Source organism: Bos indicus x Bos taurus, chromosome 27 (assembly GCF_003369695.1).
Source record: "Bos indicus x Bos taurus breed Angus x Brahman F1 hybrid chromosome 27, Bos_hybrid_MaternalHap_v2.0, whole genome shotgun sequence".
NCBI classification, from domain to species: Eukaryota; Metazoa; Chordata; class Mammalia; order Artiodactyla; family Bovidae; genus Bos; species Bos indicus x Bos taurus.
The window spans coordinates 41236355-41256148 of NC_040102.1; the positions used below are offsets into that span (position 1 = coordinate 41236355).

Below are 19794 nucleotides of genomic sequence, written 5' to 3' on the forward strand. Positions count from 1 at the left end.
GGGCCCCATCACAGGGCAGAGCTGCTACTATTGCCGACGTTTTAATTAAGTAACTCACAGTCTCATGTTCCATTTTAATCAACCTAATCCCTAGTCTACCAGTGCTGGCTTTGTAAATATTTTCCTTGTACTGAATTTCAGGGTGTTTTTTTGTTTGTTTGTTTTTTATTTTAATGTCTGTGTTTGTGCTTAGTCACTCAGTTGTGTCCGACTCTTTGTGACCCCATGGACTGTCGCCCACCAGGCTCCTCTGTCCGTGGGATTCTCCAGGTCAGAACACTGGAGTGGGTGGCCGTTCTCTTCTCCAGGGGATCTTCCCGACCCAGGGATCGAACCCAGGTCTCCCACACTGCAGGCAGACTCTTTCCTGTCTGAGCCACCAGGGAAGCCCTAGCTGCTGGGTAAGTGTTGGCTAGAAGAATGTGTGTGAGGCCTCTCCGAACTTGTGGACACAGAACCAGGTAACCACCATGTCTGAGGCGGACAGTCATTATACTCTAGGGAGTTTGTCATTGAGAGAGGTGTCCTACTTTTAATGTTCACCTACCTATCTGTCTGCACCAGGTCCTAGCTGCGGCTGGCGGGATCTCTTTAGCAGTGACCTTTAAACTCTTAGCTGGGGCATGTGCCATCTAGTTCCCGGACCAGGGGTGGAAGCCGGGCCCCGGGCATTGGGAGTGTGGAGACTGGACCACCAGGGATGTCCCCTTGCACTGATCTTGTCATACTACACTCCCAAGTGGAAACGGTGGGTCACAGTGTTGTATGGCTTGAATAGCCTGGCCGTCTCTTCTCTGTGAGTGCTTAAGTTAATGACAATCATCAGAAATTCAACCGTTATGCATTCACTTCATTGGATCCTAGACTCACTATTAAAATGCAAAGACCTCAGGAAAGGACTACTGGGCCTGCATTTGGGATGCTGTAAAAGTAGCTACAGATTCACCTGTGTACCAAACCTTCCTGGATCCCTGTAACAATTTTAAATGAACTTGAAAGAGAAAAAAAATTCACAGAAAGTAAAATTCAATCTGGGAAGATGAGACAGGAGCAATTCCACCTCCGTTTTATGTTGGGGTCTCAGGAGGTGGGCATCATTTGATATTACATCTTTTCAACCCACCTTGGGGCACCCCTGAGTGTGAAGTCACTCAGTCGTGTCCGACTCTTTGCGAGTATGCTCTTTCCAGTATACTTGCCTGGAGACAGGGCGCCCCTAGCAGCCAGATAATAGCTCCAGTCTCCCACCACGACTGGGGCTGGCCAGGGGATGAACGGGTGTTGATGGTAGTGACTATAATAACAAAGAGAGAGACTTCCCTGGCAGTCCAGTGCTTAAGACTCCAAGCTTCCACTGCAGGGGACACGGGTTCAATCCCTGGTCAGGGAACTAAGATCCCACATGTCGTGCAGCGCCACCCCAGAATAAATAGATAAAATAATGAAGACATCCTGCCAACACCGTGGGTCGGTGTCTGACTTTTTAAATTTACAAAACATTTTCAAGTTCCCTGGTCCTCATCATAACCTGAAGGGTTGAGGGACGGTGGTCTCAATTGACAAAGGTGGCTCGGAGAGTTAAGACACCCAGCCAAAATGTGCAGACTGCAACCTGAGACTCAAAGCCATCCAGAATGGCTCTCAGCCCAGGTGTCTGTTCGCCATACTTGGGACTGGGCTTGTTCCTACAAACGATTCCCAAACATCAGGGTCAAAATCAGACACTCCAGCGGGGAGAGAGGGAGAGTGGTGACCACCCTGCCTTCCAGGTGGGTGCAACCCCCTTGGAGGACACAGCCTCCCCCCAGCCGTGACTCCAGACCCAGAGACAGGTGGTGGGGGGCCAGGCCAGCGTGAGGCTGGGAAGGACACTGGCCCCACAAACCCCCGTGGTGCCTGGCGCCCCACAGACCTAGTCAACACCTCCCTGGCCGTCCACACACACCCTCACGACACACCCCGAGCTGCTGCCTTCCTCACGTCTCCGCAGCCTCTGATGGCATTCTGCAGGGGAAGCCCAGGGTGTCCCCACGTCAGCGACGTGAGCGCCGGTCGGTCCAGCACTGAGAACCTCCCCGGGATTCGCCGTCTCAGTCTGGAGCCTGTGCTAGCCCGAGACTCGAGCATCTGACCTTGTAAACCAAGCCGAGAGAGTTGCCTGTGGACGGGACCCCTGCCCACCCCGCGCGGCCCGCTCTCAGCTTCCTTGGGCGGGCCGGGAAGCACCCCCAGAGGACACAACAGATGACCGTGCATAACTCACTGTCCAGATGCCCTGAGGCCAAGGAGAAGCGAGCTAGGACTGCAAACACCCTCCCCAGAAAAGGCAGCCGTGGAGCCGTGAGGGGGGCGCGTGTCTCATTTATTTTATTGGCGCATAGCTGGCTTACAGTCGTGTTAACTGCTGCTGTACAGCAGCATGATTCAGTTATGCGTGGGTATACATTCTTTTCTATATTCTTCTCCACCATGGTGATGCATGTTCCATTTTCATAACATGCAGACTCTATAAGCAATGACTCACGCAGTCTTTGTGGAAAGACTTCTCCCTGGGGGAGTTTGCACGGTTGTCCCTTCAAGGTTGTGGTTTTGATAAGGACGAAAGGATCCACCAGGGGACACAGGGCGTGCAGTCAAGGCTGGGGCCTCTGACAAGGCGGGGTTCTCTCTGGTCTAATTTGGTGACTTTGGACACTGAGACAGGAGGGTAGCGATGACCCCCTGCCAGCAGGTGCCACCAAAGGGATCAGGCTCCTCGGCACCGAGGCAGAGTTAGCTTCTCAAGTCAGGTCACTCCCCGAAGGACCTCCCACAGTGGCCCAACCCCACCCGGCATCACTGCCCCTGTGCCAGGATGCAGTGCCTTCTACTCCTGCCGTTCACAGGCCACACCTGGTCCCCTGCCGGGAAGGTTCCTGGCTTCCTTTTTAAAGCCAACATCCAAGGTCCCATCTTGCAGACAGAATCATCACATTCTCCCCCAAGCCTCCAAATGTACCTTTCTCCCTCCTGTTCAGCTCTGCTGCCCCGAAGGTTCAGGGTTGGTCTGCTCCCCAGGGGCAGGCAACATGAGTGGTTCATCTCAAACGATCTAGGACTTGGGTTGGTTTCTGAGGTCGTGGATGAGGCAGCCCTGGACCAGGGCCTCAGATGAGGGGCCTCTTCAGCCTCCAGTCTTGCTTCTCAGAAACCATTCTCCTTTCACCCACAAAGGAATCTGCTGCTGGGAGGCCCTGTCCTCTTTGCTATGCACCAAAATCAGCTCTCAGATCTCCTTTTCATTCTTTGCAAGTAGCTCAGAGGTTAAAGCGTCTGCCTGCAATGCGGGTGACATAGGTTCGATACCGGGTCGGGAAGATTCCCCTGGAGAAGGAAATGGCAACCCACTCCAGTACTCTTGCCTGGAGAATCCCATGGACGGAGGAGCCTGGTGGGCTACAGTCCACAGGGTCGCAGAGTCGGACACGACTGAGCAACTTCACTTTCACTTTCACTTTTCTTTTCGTATTCAGTTTACGTCTTTTCCATGCGTGTCTGCGTTTTAACGGGGATCACGGTCTGCAGCTGGAGCGTCGTGTGGCATCTGCTGACGGGTTGTGTGTATGTATGTCTGCGGAGCCCACGAAAATAAACACTGATCTGTCTGTCTGTGTCCTTCATATGTTCCTTGAGTAGACCACACCCCCAAATAGTCGAGATCCACTAAGCTAAAGGAATGGAGCTCTAGAGGAGAATGTTGAGGGGCTCTGTTAGGGAGTGTTAAGGATGGAGTACCCCCGAGCGTGGAATGCATGCACCTCTTTATTGCATAATAGAGACGCTGGTTCTCTCCTGAGAGGCTCCTTGGCCCTGAGAACAGAGGCAGCCCCGGGCAGGCTGTGTGCCCTTTGTGTGTTTGCTCTGCCTCTGCGTCTTCTTTGCCAGAGCAGGGACAGTCCCCTTCCGCCAGGCCCAGCAGCACCTCTGCCCCCGTCCTCCACCCACTGACTCACTGAAATTCTCCAACTCTGTGGACTGTAGCCCGCCAGGCTCCTCTGCCTGTGGGATTCTCCAGGCAAGAATACTGGAGTGGGTTGCCATGTCCTCCTCCAGGGGATCTTCCTGACCCAGGGATTGAACTCAGGTCTCCTGCATTATAGGCAGATTCTTTCCTGTCTGAGCTACCAGGAACCCCATGCGGCATAGTCTGTCCGCAGTCCCCAAGCCCACAGGGGAGGCGTGGACCCAGAGTCTTCCAAAGTCCCTAAACCTAATTTTTTTTTTAACCTTAAACTTTTTATTTTGTATTGGGGTTTAGCCGATTAACAATGTCGTGATAGTTTCAGGGGAGCAGTGAAGGAACTCAGCCATACCTACACGTGTATCCATTCTCCCCCAACTCCCCTCCCATCCAGGCTGCCACGTGACACTGAGCAGAGTTCCCTGTGCTGTAGAGTAGGTCCTTACTGTTCATCCATTTCCAATATGGCCTTGACCAATATGTACATGACCTTCTCAAAGTCCCTAACTCTCCCTTCACCCTAGCAACCATAAGTTCGCTTTCTAAGTCCACGAGCCCCTTTCCATTTTGTAAGTTCCTTTGTATCTTTTCTTTTTAGACTCCACACAGAAGGGCTATCATATGTCCATAATAATCCCACTCTCTTTTCAGTTTCGGAGTTCCAGATGGCAACGTTCCATCATGTGTATTTTTAAAATATAAACGCATTTCGTGTGTTTGAGGGGAGAAGGCCCACTTTTTCCTTCCCTCCAAGGGGAATGTTTCGCCCCGGGGGCCCCTGGGCTAGGACAGGGAATGGTGGAGCAGGCAGAGGAGGTCCCGGCCCCCAGCCACTCTCGGCGCCGCCTCCTGGCACACGGGTCGTGTGGCTTGGATTTTCAGCCACTCTTTGTGGGCGGCATCTGCCTTCCCGCAGCTTGTAAAACGGCCTGTAAACTCCATGAGCGCCCAGGGCCTCTGGGGTGAACCTGTTTGCATCCCCACTGTTTATCTCTGGATTAAATACTCATGTCACGTTAATCTCCGTGTCTTCTCGTTTCTACCTCTTAAATGTCATGAGAGTCACTCTCCTATCAGCACCTTCACCATCACCCACCAAGTCCCAGCTCCCTTCCTCTCTCCCCCAGACCTAGCACGGCTTCCTGGCTGATCTGCTATCACTCAGCAGCCACTGAGAAATTTTTAAAACTCAGATAGCTTTGGATCACTTCCCTGCTTCAACCTGTATGATTTGAGGGAATTTTCTAGTTTTTCTACACAAGGCTTGTTTCTTGCAGAGAGGTTCATGGACCTCAGGGGCAAAGGGAGGAGAATAAAGCACTAAATCCTTTGCTGGGGAGAGGCCTGTCATAAAGAAGAGTCTTCAGATACCGGGTCACCTCCACCAAGGAGCCTTCCCAGATTGCCCCCAGTAAAAATGACTTCTTCCCTCGTGGCCCAGTCTGCCCTGAAGAAGACACGTCAGGTGAAACCTGTCTGCACGTTTCACTGGTGTAGTGCAGTTCTCTCCCTCTGGTAGATTGGAAGCTCCACATGGACAGGCTTAAGTGCTGTCTTTGGACAAAGCCTGGGGCAGCGCCTGGACAGAGTTGACCCTCCGTTAGCCCTTTGGGCTAACCAGTCAAACAAATGAATGTCTCATGGGAAAGGAATGTTCAGGTTCAGCAGCGGTTCACTAGAGACTAAGCTAAAGGCACACTCGGTGCTGAAATGCTGTGGCCGTCAAGGGATCCTCAGCTCCGCCGGGCGGCTTGCAGACCCTCAGCTCTGAGGGGCAGCTTGCAGACCCTCACTGGGTCTCGCTAGAGGCCCCTCTTCCCGGGAGCAGCGGGCCTCTTGTAACGGTGGCCTGGGCGGCACTGTGGTCAGTTCTGCTCACATCGCCCCCCACCTCCTCCCCACGCCCATCACCCTCCCAGGGAGAAGCCCCAAGCTCTTTCCACTTTCCCACAAGTGAAACACTCGGCTTCCTTCCTCTTCAAGCTCTTTGACTTGTTTTCCTCCTTGGATAACGTGATCCCTGGGATGGCTCCGGAGGGGAGGTTCTGTGCGTCCCCCTCTGCACAGAGCACGGGCTGAGACCCTCCCCGTGCCGGGGGCGACCCCAGAGCATCCCTAGGGTGCCTGCCTGCTCAGAGCGTTTAGCCACCATCTAAAGCTTGAGAGCTCGTTGCAGGAAATCAGCACCAAATAATATGAAACGCTAGAGTGCTGTAGGAATAGGAACAGAAATACACTATTAATGCTACAGGAGTATTAACAGTTTAGTGCAGTAATAAAGTGCTGTAGTAATAGGAATGGAGTATACTATTAATACTCTAGGAATGGTACCAGTATAGTATAGTGTAGTCATACTAAAGTGCTATCGTGATAACAGGAATGTGTTGTTTTTTACTGAAGCATAATTGAGGTACAGTGCTGTGTTAGTATCAGGTATACAGCAAAGTACAGGAATGTATTCGTGCTGGGAAAATGGAAACAGTGCACTATATTGCTTCTGTGGTGGCTCAGATGATAAAGAATCTGCATGCAATGCAGGAGACCTGGGTTCGATCCCTGGGTCAGGAAGATCCCCTGGACAAGGAAATGGCAGCCCACCCCAGTATTCCTGCCTCGAGAATCCCATGGACAGAGGAGCCTGGCGGGCTGCAGTCCACGGGGTTGCAGAGTCAGACACGACTGAGCGACTAGGCAGGGCACAGCACCCACAGTATAGTGTGGCGACGCTAAAGTGCTCTGGTAACTGGAACGGGAGTGATTACTTTTTATTGGCGTATAATTGATTTACAGTGTTGTGTTAGTTTCAGGTGCACAGCAAAGAGCAGGAATGTGCTGTTGGTGCTACAGTAGAAGGAAAACAGTGCTAAAGAGCAAAATCAGGACTGAATCTCATGGTGGTGACAGTATATTTTAAGCCTTAATAAGATGTTTTTCCTCGTCCGGGCTACTTTCTGCTTCACATACAATAACTTTCTACAGTTCCTATGCTGTTCTATTGAAGTTTTTAAAAGAGAGCTATTTTTAAAGTGTTTGTATAGCAAGAATATAACTGGGATTTTGTAGCTTCACCTTCAAGATGCTTAAAAGGACACAGAACTCTTCTGACACATTTGTATTAAGGCTGTGTTTTGATATGGGTGTTATCAGTCGGGATCCCTTTGGTGGCACGGGGCGGAGATCTACCTGGACCCAGCCTGGGTGATGTCTGTCTTGCTCAGGAGGGTTGAGGGGGTGGGGGACACAGCTGGGCCTCCAGGAGACGTGCAGGCAGGGGTTCCAGACCAGAGGGCTTTCTCATCCCTGCGGTATTCGGTGAATGTCATGCCCGTATTCTCTCTCACGTTCAGGCTTTTGCCTAGTGGCCAAGAGACATGGCCTCAGGCAGTCTGAGAGTTTTAGCTTCTGATAAATTCTGCCACCACAGGGACTTGCCTGGTGGTCCAGTGGTTAAGAATCTGCCTGCCATTGCAGAGGACAGGAGTCGGATCCCTGTTCCGGGGAAATCCCCCATGCCATGGGGCAACTCAGCCAGCGAGCTGAGACCACGGAGCTGGCACGCCCAGAGCCTGCGCTCCATGAGAGAAGCCCCCGGAACAAGGAGTCCACCCTCCACAACCAGAAAGTGGCCCCTGCTTGCTGCAGCCAGAGAAAGCCCACCGAGCAACGAAGACCCAGCACGGCTAAAAATAAATAGATATTTACAAACTTCTGCCCCCAAAGATGGAATACACAACCTTCCCCCTTCCTCTCTCTTTCTCTTCCTGTCTCCAAACATCCCCCAGAAGCTAGGTGGAGCACTCCGGCTGGCCCAGCAGAGACAAGTTCTTCATCCTCCCCCAGAACATTCAGGAGCTGCATCCAGTTAGGACGTGGCTGTGTCTGCAGGGTGGGAGGGGGTTAAGGGTGGCTCCGTCTCTAAGAACAAGAGGTCTGGACAGTCGCTTCTAGAGGTGTGATCTGAGCTCAGGGGCTCTCAGAACCTGGTTCTCTGATTCCCGGCACAGCTGGCAGTTGAAGGAGACAGCACGGGCTTGTGGCTGGCGACCCTTGAAGTGTCCATCGGCAGCAAGAATGTGTTACCCTAGTAGTTAATCCTCACTCTTGTACCAGACGCCAGTTCAGGGATCCCATCCCATGCCATATCAACTGTCATTCACTTGATTTTATTCACTTGTTCAGCGTGTGTTTCCTGAGTGTCTGTTTTGTATCTTACACTCTGCACATGTCAAATATAAAAATGACAAAGATGTAGTGCCTGCCACAAGGAGCTTACAGTCTAGTGGGAAAGGCAGCCTCGGAAACATGTGATGACCAAGGTGTGACCATCAGAGCGTGAATTCAGGGCCGTGGGGTCAGACGTGGAGACAGTGAAGGAATGCGTGCCTGCATGCTGTCCTGTCCGACTCTGTGCGACTCCATGGTCTGTAGTCCGCCAGGCTCCTCTGTCCATGGGATTCTCCAGGCAAGAATACCAGAGTGGGCTGCCATTTCCTCCTCCAGGGGATTCTTCCCAACCCAGGGATCGAACCCACATCTCTCATGTCTTCAGCCCTGGCAGGTGGGTTCTTTACCGCCAGCACCCCCTGGGAAGCCCGAGAGGAGAAGCCGCAGAAAATAAACTCAGGTTGCAGGCACAGGCCCCATGGTCTTCTTCTCAGGATATCCCCTCCCTCCTCCAATGACTCGTGCTTACCCGGCACTTTCACTCACACCCTTTTTACACTCAAAAACACCAACCTTGTGACACAGGTAGATCAGGTGTTCCTCTCCTCATTTGCACGTGAAGAAATCGCGATCACACAGCGAGCTCGTGACAGCCGGCCCTTGAATCCTCGCCCTGGGCTTCCGCACAGTGCCTGAGCCACCCTCCGACGCTGGATACGGCAGCCCTTCTAGAAAAAGAGCTCTCATCCTGCTCTGTCCCGGGCAGCACGCAGAAGGGCTCCGGCCCACGCTCAGCAACCGCCGGGGTCATCATCTGTGAGTCCCTCAGCGCTCCGCTCCGCCGGTGCCTCTGGTCCCTGATCCTCCGCGCCTCTGGCCCGCGCTCGTGTGAGCCCACCTCCGCCTGCTGCCCTCGGACCTCACGGATCCGGCGGCGAGAAGGGGCCTCCGCACTGACCGAGGAAAAGCCTAAGATGAGGACATGGATCCGGTTCTCTAGAGCAGGCTGGCTAAGAGTGCACGTGAATCACGTCCAAATGCAGATTTGATGGGGTGGGTTTGACGGAGGACCCAAATTTTCTATTTCTAGCAAGCTCCCAGCGATGTTACACTGCTGCCCCACAGGCCACACCTGGAGACGCAAGGATTTGGGTTGAAGACGCTAACACATCTGAGCCACTCTTGGGAAAAACAGCAAGTCCACTCGACTGGTGCTTTCTTAAAAACTCGAGATGGAAAATAGGCATGTGACCTTGAATGAAATATTACTATAAAGACATGTTTATAGAAGGATCCCTGAGATGAAAGTTGAAAGGTCTTGTAAGCTTACGTGTATGACGCAGCCCACCCCTGTTTCACGGTCCTCTGTCCTGAGTTGAAATTAACAAATCACCTCAAGCTAATTAATGCACGTGCTATTGTTTGGAACACAAGCCTTATGGAAAGCGCAGGTTCTAACCCATGCTGTTTCTCTTGTCTTTTTCTCTATAGGAGATGTCAGTGAAAGAAGGGGCGCAGAATGATCACTAACCCATGACTCCCAACAGTATGACAGGTACCTGGTTTCTTTTCTTTGTGTGCCTCCTTTTCTGTTCCACCCAGAGAGACATACAGGATTCCTGAAAGGCCAGCCTGAGTCTTAGCAACAGTTATGTCCAAGTCAACGAATGCTATTAAATGCAAATATATCCATGTTCTAGTTTCTCTTGAGCTTGTATAAATCTTTTACCTTTTACTGAAGATTTCCATGAAGGGTGGGGAGGCGGGAAGAAAAACACCCAAATATATCCCGTGGCTACATCCCAACAAACGCACTTCCGGGTTTCTCAGAAGCTGTGAGATGCAGCATCACCAGAAACATGATGAGAGGAAATGGTAATTCCCAGAGAAAGCCTAGTTTCCCTCCTTCTCAGGGTCGTTCTCTCACACCCGATACGTTTCCTTTCACATTATATAAGAAGTGGCTCTATGTACTCAGTGGCCGCTGAGTTCAGGCCTCCTCCTAAATGGAAGACCCAGCAGCAGAGTCAGGATGGAATATGTTCAAAGCACGCAAGGCAAAGTGAGCCAGAAACTCTTAGCAAGGGGCAGAGGAGAGAAAGAATGCCTCCCCACCCCTAGGAACAGAAGGTTGCGATAACATGCATTCTCTGTGCAACGCACAGAGCTGAGATTGCAAGCTCAGAGGCCCCAGCGGCCAGGCAGAAAACACCCAGGCCTGAAACAGCTGGGTGTCGGGAAAGGCAAACGCCCAGGACAGGAGAGCCAGGTTCTCTCCGAAGAGAAAACCCTCCTCCACCCCAGACCATCACCGACAGCAGGGAGGGAGCCCAGTGTGTCCAGAGATTTCAAATTTTCAAGGGAAGCTGGAAATCCAGATTTAGACTGAAATATCCCCGTTTCTAAATATAAGTGGTTAGCATATTTAAAAAAAAATCAAGGATCCATAGGCCAGTCAAAATATATCTGTTGACTGGACTCGGCCATGGACTGTCAGTTTATAACACACCTTCCAGCCTAGCCCCAACCCTGGGACGTTTGTTTGGTTACCATGGCAGCAGGGCAGGTCCCCACAGACCTCAGCCCTCTGCAAGCTTACACGCTCACAAATGCCCGTAGCGTACATCTCCAACATCATTCCCTGCCTCTCTGCCCATCCACACTCGAGTTCCTGGAGCAGCCAAAAGACGGAGCACCCAGGCACACCAGAGTGATTCACACCTGTAGGGAGTGAGGGCCTGGGAACCCATCTCATCTTCCCAGCTTTGTTCTCAGGAACAGGGACCAAAACACACCCAGCCCCATTTCTATGCCACGGGCAACTCTACCACCGTAGCATGAAAAGCCATGGGCGTTACATAAATAGGCTTGGCTGTGTCTCAATAAAACTTTATTTACAAAACAGGCAGCAGGCCAGCATTGGCCCGAGGACCATCGTTTGCTGACTCTTGGTCTAGAAGTCAGGATAGTCTTTGGTTGAGCAGAATCCCCAGGCTGAGCCAGCTCATCTCCAGGACCAAGCTGGGAATTCCGGGCTCAGCGTAGGATGGTTCTAGATTAAGCCAGCTTTCAGCCAGTCTGGGGATGCAGAATGCCGTCCCTGCAGGCTGGGCTGGAACCCATTACCTCCCTGTGGAGGAGGAAGTTTTTGCTTCCCAGCATTTGCTTCATGACACAGAAACGAACGGCAGTTCTATTTTCAAAAGAAATCGATCCACACACACATATGCTCAGTCTATGCTAATGGGCTCAGCAGAGAAAATCATTGCTTTAGACGCCCTGTTTGTGGATGAAATAAAAGTGTCCTTTTTCCTCTGTCTTTTCCTATGGTCTCGAGCTGCGTGTTTATTTTAAGAAATCTAAAAGGAGACCGTAATAAAGCTGTAAGTCATCGGAACTAAGTGCTGGCTTTAGAAGCATAACTTAAAGGGCAAATATGCATATTTTCTGTCTGAAACACATAATGGGCAATATCGCTGTTATGCAATACAGGAAATCAATTAACCTTTATGAAAAGAAAACCAATTTTTAAATTGAACAGGAGTAAGAACATTGAATCTGTTTTGCTAAAACAGCAGACCAGCATTTTCAGATTGGAAAAAAAAAAAAAAAAAGCCTTCAGCCACACCACTTATGAAATTTCTGTATTTTTCATTCACTCAAAAGAAGAATTGTTTATTTTTTGGAGCTACTTAATATCAGCTGCAGAGGAGTCATGTCTTGCTGCAGTGTTCTCATTGCTCTGCCTTAACCTACTTAATATTAGGACCACATGAAATCTCCGAAAATACAGATTCTTAGAGGGGAGGAAGGAAGTGCCCTGATACCATATTTTATTGCAACGGTTCCCATCCTTTTTGGCATCAGGGACTGGTTTCGTGCAAGACGGTTTTTCCACAGACCAGGGCGGGAGAAGGATGGTTTCAGGATGGTTCAAGCACAGTAGCGTTCATGCTTTTACGATCCTGTGAGTGCTGCGTGCTGAGTCACTTCCATCGTGTCCAACTCTGCGACCCCATGGACCGTAGCCCTCCAGGCTCCTCTGCCCATGGGATTCTCCAGGCTATAATACTGGAGTGGGTTGCCACGCCCTCCTCCAGGGGATCTTCCTGACCCAGGGATCGAGCCCACATCTCTTACATCTCCTGCACTGGCAGGTGGGTTCTTTCCACTAGGGCTTCCTGGGAGGGCCTGGAGCCTATAGGAGATCATATATGATCCTGCGTCGGATCGTGCTGAGCTGACAGGAGGCAGACCTCATGCGTTAACACAAACAACGGGGGCAGCTGTGAATACAGACCAAGCTCTGCTCTCGCCCCTGCTCGCCTCCTGGTGCCTAACACCCCATGAACCAGCACCGGCCTGTGGCCCTGGGGGTTGGGAACCCCCGTTTTCCTGGTCTGGTATTAAGCACAGCTTCCTAGGCAATCTGAGCAGACTCTGCTAACATTTATGTCGTAATGAGCTCCACTTTGCATAAAATCATGATTCGCACCATCGGAGAGTTGGTTCTAAGATATGAATGTCTGTAATTTTAAATACCCAAGTGAGAGGCTTTGAGCCTTGATGAGATGGGAACTAAGAACTGGGACTCCTAGAAACGTGCCTGGAGAGGCAGAAACGTGCCTGGAGAGGGGCTGTTCCGTGTGCTCCGAGCTGGTTCAGGGAGTCAGGGTGGGACAGGAGGTCAGCCCGCGATGAGGCTGCCCCGTGAATCACAGGCCTCCCAGCGGAGGGACCCATGACTCTTCTGCGTGGCCCATTGTGCGTCCAGCTGACCTGCGGCAACCTTGGCCCTCTCCTTTCTCTCGCTTGGGGAATCCTATTCTGTGTGTCCTGGGGCGAGGGGAGGAGGGCGGGATGGGACAGACCAGAGCCCCCGGTCCTCGGCCCAGGGCGTTCACCGTGAGAGCCTCAGTGTCTCCACGCTTGTGGTTGTGTGTGTTTGCTTTTTCAAAGAGGAGAACAAGCATATTTGTTGGTGATGTAGGCGGGCGTGAAGGGAAGCGTTCTTTGACCTCCCCAGCATCTTGTGTAGGGGGGAGGTTGGGGGCAACAGAAGAGGCAGTAGGTGGGGCGCAAGCCTCGCTCTGCCCTACAGAGAAGACTCTGACCTGATACCCTCCGTCACGGCCCTTGTGCTCGTTTGTTAAACAGGATGAAAATTCACATTTCTTACTACTCCCGAGGTTGAAATGCTTTTGCATGTTTGTTGGCCACTTGTGTTTCTTCACCCATAACTTGCTGGCCCATATGCATTGTCCGGTTGCCCATTGTGGATTTTGTATTCTCATTACTTGAACAAGCATTTATTATATTCAAGATAATAACCATGCAAGTCACCTAATCTCTCTAGAGCTTCAATCCCTTATCAATTAAATGAGAAAGTGAGACTAGCTCATCTCTAATTCTGCCTCCACTCTTAAGATTAGGTTGCACTTAGATTTGAACATCTATAAATCACATTTTCATAAAGTCAGGCATGAGTACCTTGATGGTTGAGTGTAGAGAAAAAAGGCGCCCTGGAGAAAGGTTTTTTGTGTTTTGAGACTATGTTAATGGATAGGTTTTTATGAGTCAAACAATACATCTAAGTTGGGAAAGGTCGGTGTTTTATCGTGAAAGAAAGTGAAGTGCTAGTCACTCAGTCGTGTCCGACTCTTTGTGACCCCATGGACTGTAGCCCACCAGGCTCCTCTGTCTATGGAATTCTCCAGGCAAGAATACTGGAGTGGGTTGCCATCCCCTTCTCCAGGGGATCTTCCTGACCCAGGGATCGAACCTGGGTCTCCTGCATGGCAGGCAGACTGTCTACTGTCTGAGCCACTAGGGTTTTATTGTGAAGCCCATGGCATTTTCCAAGGTGTCCGTCTTAGTGTAGACTCTCCCTGATGACCACTCCATCCCTTCAGAGATGGAACCACAGATGAGCTCCTGTCCTGTGACCTCTGTGACCTCTGTAGGTTACCCCCTCACAGGGTCAGAGGTTGTTCACAGCCAGATAAGGACACCACTCAGAGAGAGCAAATGCTAACAGCTTGCATGTTGTTAGCATTTCCCATCAATATAAATGCTCTTCTAAAATAAAATTCTGTTCACAGCTACTTAGTGACCCATAAAACAGTGATACAGACCCTACATGTCTGGCTTTTAATATAATGTTATTATAAATAATGTTATAATGAACCTCAGTATAAATAATTTGACATCAATCATTATTTTCACAGGATAGATTCTCCTAAGTTAAAAAAAAGAAAGAAATAAAATTCTGGGTCAAAGGAACTGAACATCTTTAAAAACCTTTTCTATTGACAAATTGTAGCCAGGTTACTGGACCAAACAGCAGTGCAATGTCCATTTAATCACATACCCTCTAACTTTGGGGATTTTCAGTAGTTTACTTTTGAGAAAGGCAATTAATTAGGCAAAGTTTTATCATAGTTTGTATCAAAGTTTTCCAAAACTTTACATGTTTCTTATTAATAATAGATTTGACTATACACACACACACACACACACACAACTGGCCACTTAAATGTCTTCTTTTGTAACTTTTCTATTGTACTGTTAGTCTTTTTCTTATAATTTATATATTAAGGATTTAATTTATCATGTCATAAATGCTACAAAACTTTTTCCCATTTCAGTATCCATCTCTCCTTTTTGTTTATGGCAATATTTGACCTTTTAAAAATGTGTCTTCTTTTGAAGTAATTTCACACTAACAGAAAGTTTGTGAGATGAGTTCAGAGAATACCCAGAGTCCTCCAATGTTAACCTTTTATCCCGTTTGCTTAATTCTTTTCTCTCTCTTTCTTGGTGTGTATAATTTCTATTTTGTACCGTTTACAGGTGAGCTGTGAACGTGATGCTATGACATTCCTGACAAACAGAAACTTCCAGTTTAGATACAGGGAGCTCTAATGAGGTGTCATTTTAGGACTTCTGCCTCTGTTCTCCAGCTAAGAAATCTCTTGGGGCAGAACTCAGTGGGTCCTTGGGATGTGTTAGTACTTCTACTCCAACACATACTTCTTTCCACTTAGACACAGGCATGACTGGTTAAGGGGGAAGGTTATCTCAACAAGCACCCTTTATGCACCAACCACACCCCCATGGCACCCTGGCCCTAGCCTCAGAGGGCAGGGCGGGGAAACCTGGCAGAGCTGGCCGTCCGTCTGTCCCTCCTGCCAAAGTCAGGACAGCCACACCCAGGTCTGCACTCCCAGCAAGGGCCGTGCACAGAGGCCAGACGTGGCTTCGCTTCCTTCCCCACGTTGCTCCGTGAACCAGGAGCTTGAACTGTCCGGTTATGCACTCCTGGTGTAATTATTCGGAAGGGGCATCTGAAGCCTTAGTGCATTTTCTTCTGAATTCCTGTTTCCCCAGTCGTGGTCAAAAATAAAACATGGCCTCAGATTTCAGAGAGCCAGCTACACACATGACAATGTGGCCACAGATAGTTTTGGAGAAAGAAAAATATCAATTTGCCCAGATAGCTAGCTCTGCTGTCGGAGGTGGTTGTTGTATGTGTGTGTTAAGTCATGTCTGACTCTTAGTGACCCCATGGACTGCAGCCCACCAGGCTCCTCTGTCCACGGGATTCTCCAGGCAAGAATATTGGAGTGGGTTGCTATTTCCTCCTCCAGGGCATCTTCCTGACCCAGGAATTGAACCCGTGTCTCTTATGTCTCCTGGTGCCAATCACAAATGGAAACCTGGCTTTTATCTCTTGGGTATTTAGCCCAGGAAGCAATGGGGCCTCTTGCCCCCTCTCCAGCATGATGGTGATTGTGGTTGCTGTTGTTCAGTCCCTAAGTCCTGTCTGACAGGTCGCCACCCCATGGACTGTAGCACGCCAGGTTCCATGGGGTTCTCCAGGCAAGAATACGAGAGCAGGTTGCTATTTCTTTCTCCAGGGGATCTTTCCTACCCAGGGATCGAACGTGGGTCTGCTTCATTGGCAGGTGGATTCTTTACCACTGATCACCAAGGAAGCATGGGTCCCCTCCTCAAAGCAACCAAAATCTCACCACAGGTCAGCAAGAAAGGAAACGCCAGGCTTCCCAAATACGTTGAGGGCAAGGAGGAGGCTGCAGCAGACGAATCACAGAGACCTTTTAAATTAAAACCCTCCCCATCCATCTCTTCTCTTCACTCCTCAGGTAGCTGCGGAAGCCCCAGGGAAATGGGGGGACTGCAGACCCCGCCCGGAGCCAGGAGTCCAGCCCCCACGCTGGGAGCCCCGCCCCCAGCCAGGAGCCCCGCCCCTTCAAGCCGGGAGCCCCGCCCCCAGCCAGGAGCCCCGCCCCCACACCGCCCCTTCTCCACTGGCCCACTCCCTCCGGAGAGGGTGGCCCCTCACACCGCTTCTCCGGTGTCCGTCCCCCTCTGAGACCCCGCTCAGCAAAACAGAGCTTCCTGTCTAAGGAGCTCACCTGAGAAACAAATGGAAAACCATGACTGCTTATCATTTTACATTTTCCCCCATCACACACCAAACAGAAGAGTGAGAGCCCCTGCCGGCTGTCCCGCCTCTCGAAGAGAGGAGACCAGCACCTCAGCTCTAGGTTCCCTCCAGGTTCCACCATAACAAGGGAAAATCAGGGAAACCACACACACACACACACACACACACACACACACACACACACACACACATACACACACACACACACACACACACACACACATACACATACACACACACACACACCCACACACACGGGTTCCATCCTGGCTTGGGGAAGTCCTGCATGCCCTGCAGCCAAAAATAAAAAATAAAAAACCCTTCACACACAGAAAGAGAATTTCTGTGCAGCTCACACATTCTTTTCTTTAACACGATAGCAAATACTTTTTCTCAGGGACTAGGAGGCACAGTGACACTTTCTACAATAGGAATGGATACAGGACGCTGGACCTTGGTCCATCATGCTCCTGAGGAAGAGCTGGCCTCTTGGACTCGGTCTCTTGTCTCCCTCCCATCCCTCACCTCCTTAACTTCCTGAACTGCTCCCAGAAGAGAGACTTCCTCCCGAAAAATACGGGACTTTGTGAAGGAAACCAAATTCATGACATCTCACCAAATTCAGCCAGATTCATGAAAACCTTCCCTCAAAATTTCCTGGGCACCCAAAGACATTTGCTTCTGGACCACTTTCCAAATTTGAGCTGCAGCCAGAGGGGGGTCAGAAAGATGACATGTTAAAAAGAAGGGGGGGGGGACTTTATGAATTGAAAGGTGGGAACATGAGAGTAAAGGAAAAATGTATTTCCTGTTCAGCAACTCCTGTACTGCTGCCCAGAAGCCCCTTTACAATATTTGTCTTCTAGACCCCCACACCTGGCCCTCTCTCCCTGCCCCACCCCACTGTCGCCAATCTCCCCTCAGCATCCGCCATCCTGACAAATTCATCTCTGCTCCCCCGTAACCAGGAACTGCCCACAGCTCTCAACTCAGCTTCTGCTGATGGTCACAAATATCAACCCTAACCTGGCAGAGTCCTGTTCTTTCAGGACGGATCTTCCTCCCTGTTCTCCCAAAGTCCTTCAAAAGAACTGAAAGTCGTTTTTTTCCCAGCAGTAATTTGGCCCCTAATGAACACATGATGTATTTTTGTTTGAAATGAGCCAAGAGTTACTTTTCTGTGCCACCCCCAGCTGACAGTCCCAGGCTCATGTTTTATCCCTCTTGGCTTTTAAGTCATGGCCATCTTGACATTCTTGCTCTGGAATTTTCTGTGCTGTAGAAGGGAAACCTAGAGCAGACGTCCAGCTGTCCAGCCTGTGGGATGCAGGCGCATCTGTCGTGGTGCAGATGCAGAGCTGGGAGTTATCCCTCCAGCCCTCACACTTCATACATCAGCAGGCAAAGGGGACCACAGTGAAGTCACCTGCCCAAGGTCACTATGGCAGACAGTTGAGTGTTTGGACACTCTGCTCTCAAATCGTAGTAAACTGTGGGTTAAATGACTTTAGTTATGAAGTCTCATTTTTTTTCTTTTCGATTTATTTCCATTACATTTCCATCACCATTGCCTTGTTTATTTCTTTATTTTTTACTTTTTTCCCATGCCATGCCACATGTGGAATCTCGATTCCCTGACCAGGGATTGAACCTGAGCACTTTGCAGTGCAAGCACAGAGTCTTTAAAAAAAATAAAATTATTTATTATATTTGGAGGCTAGTTACTTTACTATATTGTAGTGGTTTTTGCCATACATTGACATGAATCAGCCATGGGTGTACATGTGTCCCCCCGTCCTGAACCCCCTCCTGCCTGCCTCCCCACCCCATCCCTCTGTGTTGTCCCAGAGCACCGGCTTTGAGTGCCCTGCTTCATGCATTGAACTTGGACTGTTCATCTGTTTCACATGTGGTAATATACATGTTTTGATGCTATTCTCTCAAACCATCCCACCCTCGTCTTCTCCCACAGAGTCCAAAAGTCTGTTCTCTACATCTGTGTCTCTTTTGTTGTCTTGCATATAGGGTCATCATTACCATCTTTCTAAATTCCATATATATGTGTTAATACACTGTATTGGTGGTTTTCTTTCTGACTTACTTCACTGTGTATAATAGGCTCCAGTTTCATCCAACTCATTCAGTTCAGTTCAGTCACTCAGTCGTGTCCGACTATTTGCAACCCCATGAACCGCAGCACACCAGGCCTCCCTCTCCATCACCAACTCCTGGAGTCCACCCAAACCCATGTGCATTGAGTTGGTGATGCTATCCAACCATCCCATCCTCTGTCATCCCCTTCTCCTCCTGCCTTCAATCTTTCCCAGCATCAGGGTCTTTTCAAATGAGTCAGCTCTTCGCATGTGGTGGCCAAAGTATTGGAGTTTCAGCTTTATCATCAGTCCTTCCAATGTATATTCAGGACTGATCTCCTTTAGGATGGACTGGTTGGATCTCCTTGCAGTCCAAGGGACTCTCAAGAGTCTTCTCCAACACTACATACAGTTCAAAAGCATCAATTCTTCGGTGCTCAGCTTTCTTTTTAGTCCAACTCTCACATCCATACATGACCACTGGAAAAACCATAACCTTGACTAGATGGACAGTTGTTGGGAAAGTAATGTCTCTGCTTTTCAATATGCTGTCTAGGTTGGTCATAACTTTCCTTCCAAGGAGTAAGCGTCTTTTAATTTCATGGCTGCAATCACCATCTGCAGTGATTTTGGAGCCCAAAAATAAAGTCAGCCACTGTTTCCACTGTTTCCCCATGTATTTCCCATGAAGTGATGGAACCGGATGCCATGATCTTCGTTTTCTGAATGTTGAGCTTTAAGCCAACTTTTTCACTCTCCTCTTTCACCTTCATCAAGAGGCTTTCTAATTCTTCACTTTCTGCCATAAGGGTGGTGTCATCTGCGTATCTGAGGTTATTGATATTTCTCCCAGCAATCTTGATTCCAGCCTGTGCTTCCTCTGGCCCAGCATTTCTCATGATGCACTCTGCATATAGGTTAAATAAGCAGGGTGACAATATACAGCCTTGACGTACTCCTTTTCCTATTTGAAACGAGTCTGTTGTTCCATGTCCAGGTCTAACTGTTGCTTTCTGACCTGCATACAGGTTTCTCAAGAGGCAGGTCAGGTGGTCTGGTATGCCTGT

At 49.8% G+C, this 19794-nt stretch overlaps 1 protein-coding gene across 8 annotated transcripts in view; it reads left to right on the forward strand.

Annotated features, from left to right (window-relative positions):
• Positions 1-19794, forward strand: part of THRB (thyroid hormone receptor beta) — a 437396-nt gene that overhangs the window by 311163 nt on the left and 106439 nt on the right. For all 8 annotated transcript variants that reach the window (XM_027530213.1, XM_027530212.1, XM_027530210.1 and 5 more), the window contains exon 3: positions 9656-9719. In XM_027530213.1, coding sequence (XP_027386014.1) covers positions 9698-9719 — 22 coding nt within the window. In that variant the 5' untranslated portion in view covers positions 9656-9697. The remainder of the gene's footprint in view (positions 1-9655; positions 9720-19794) is intronic.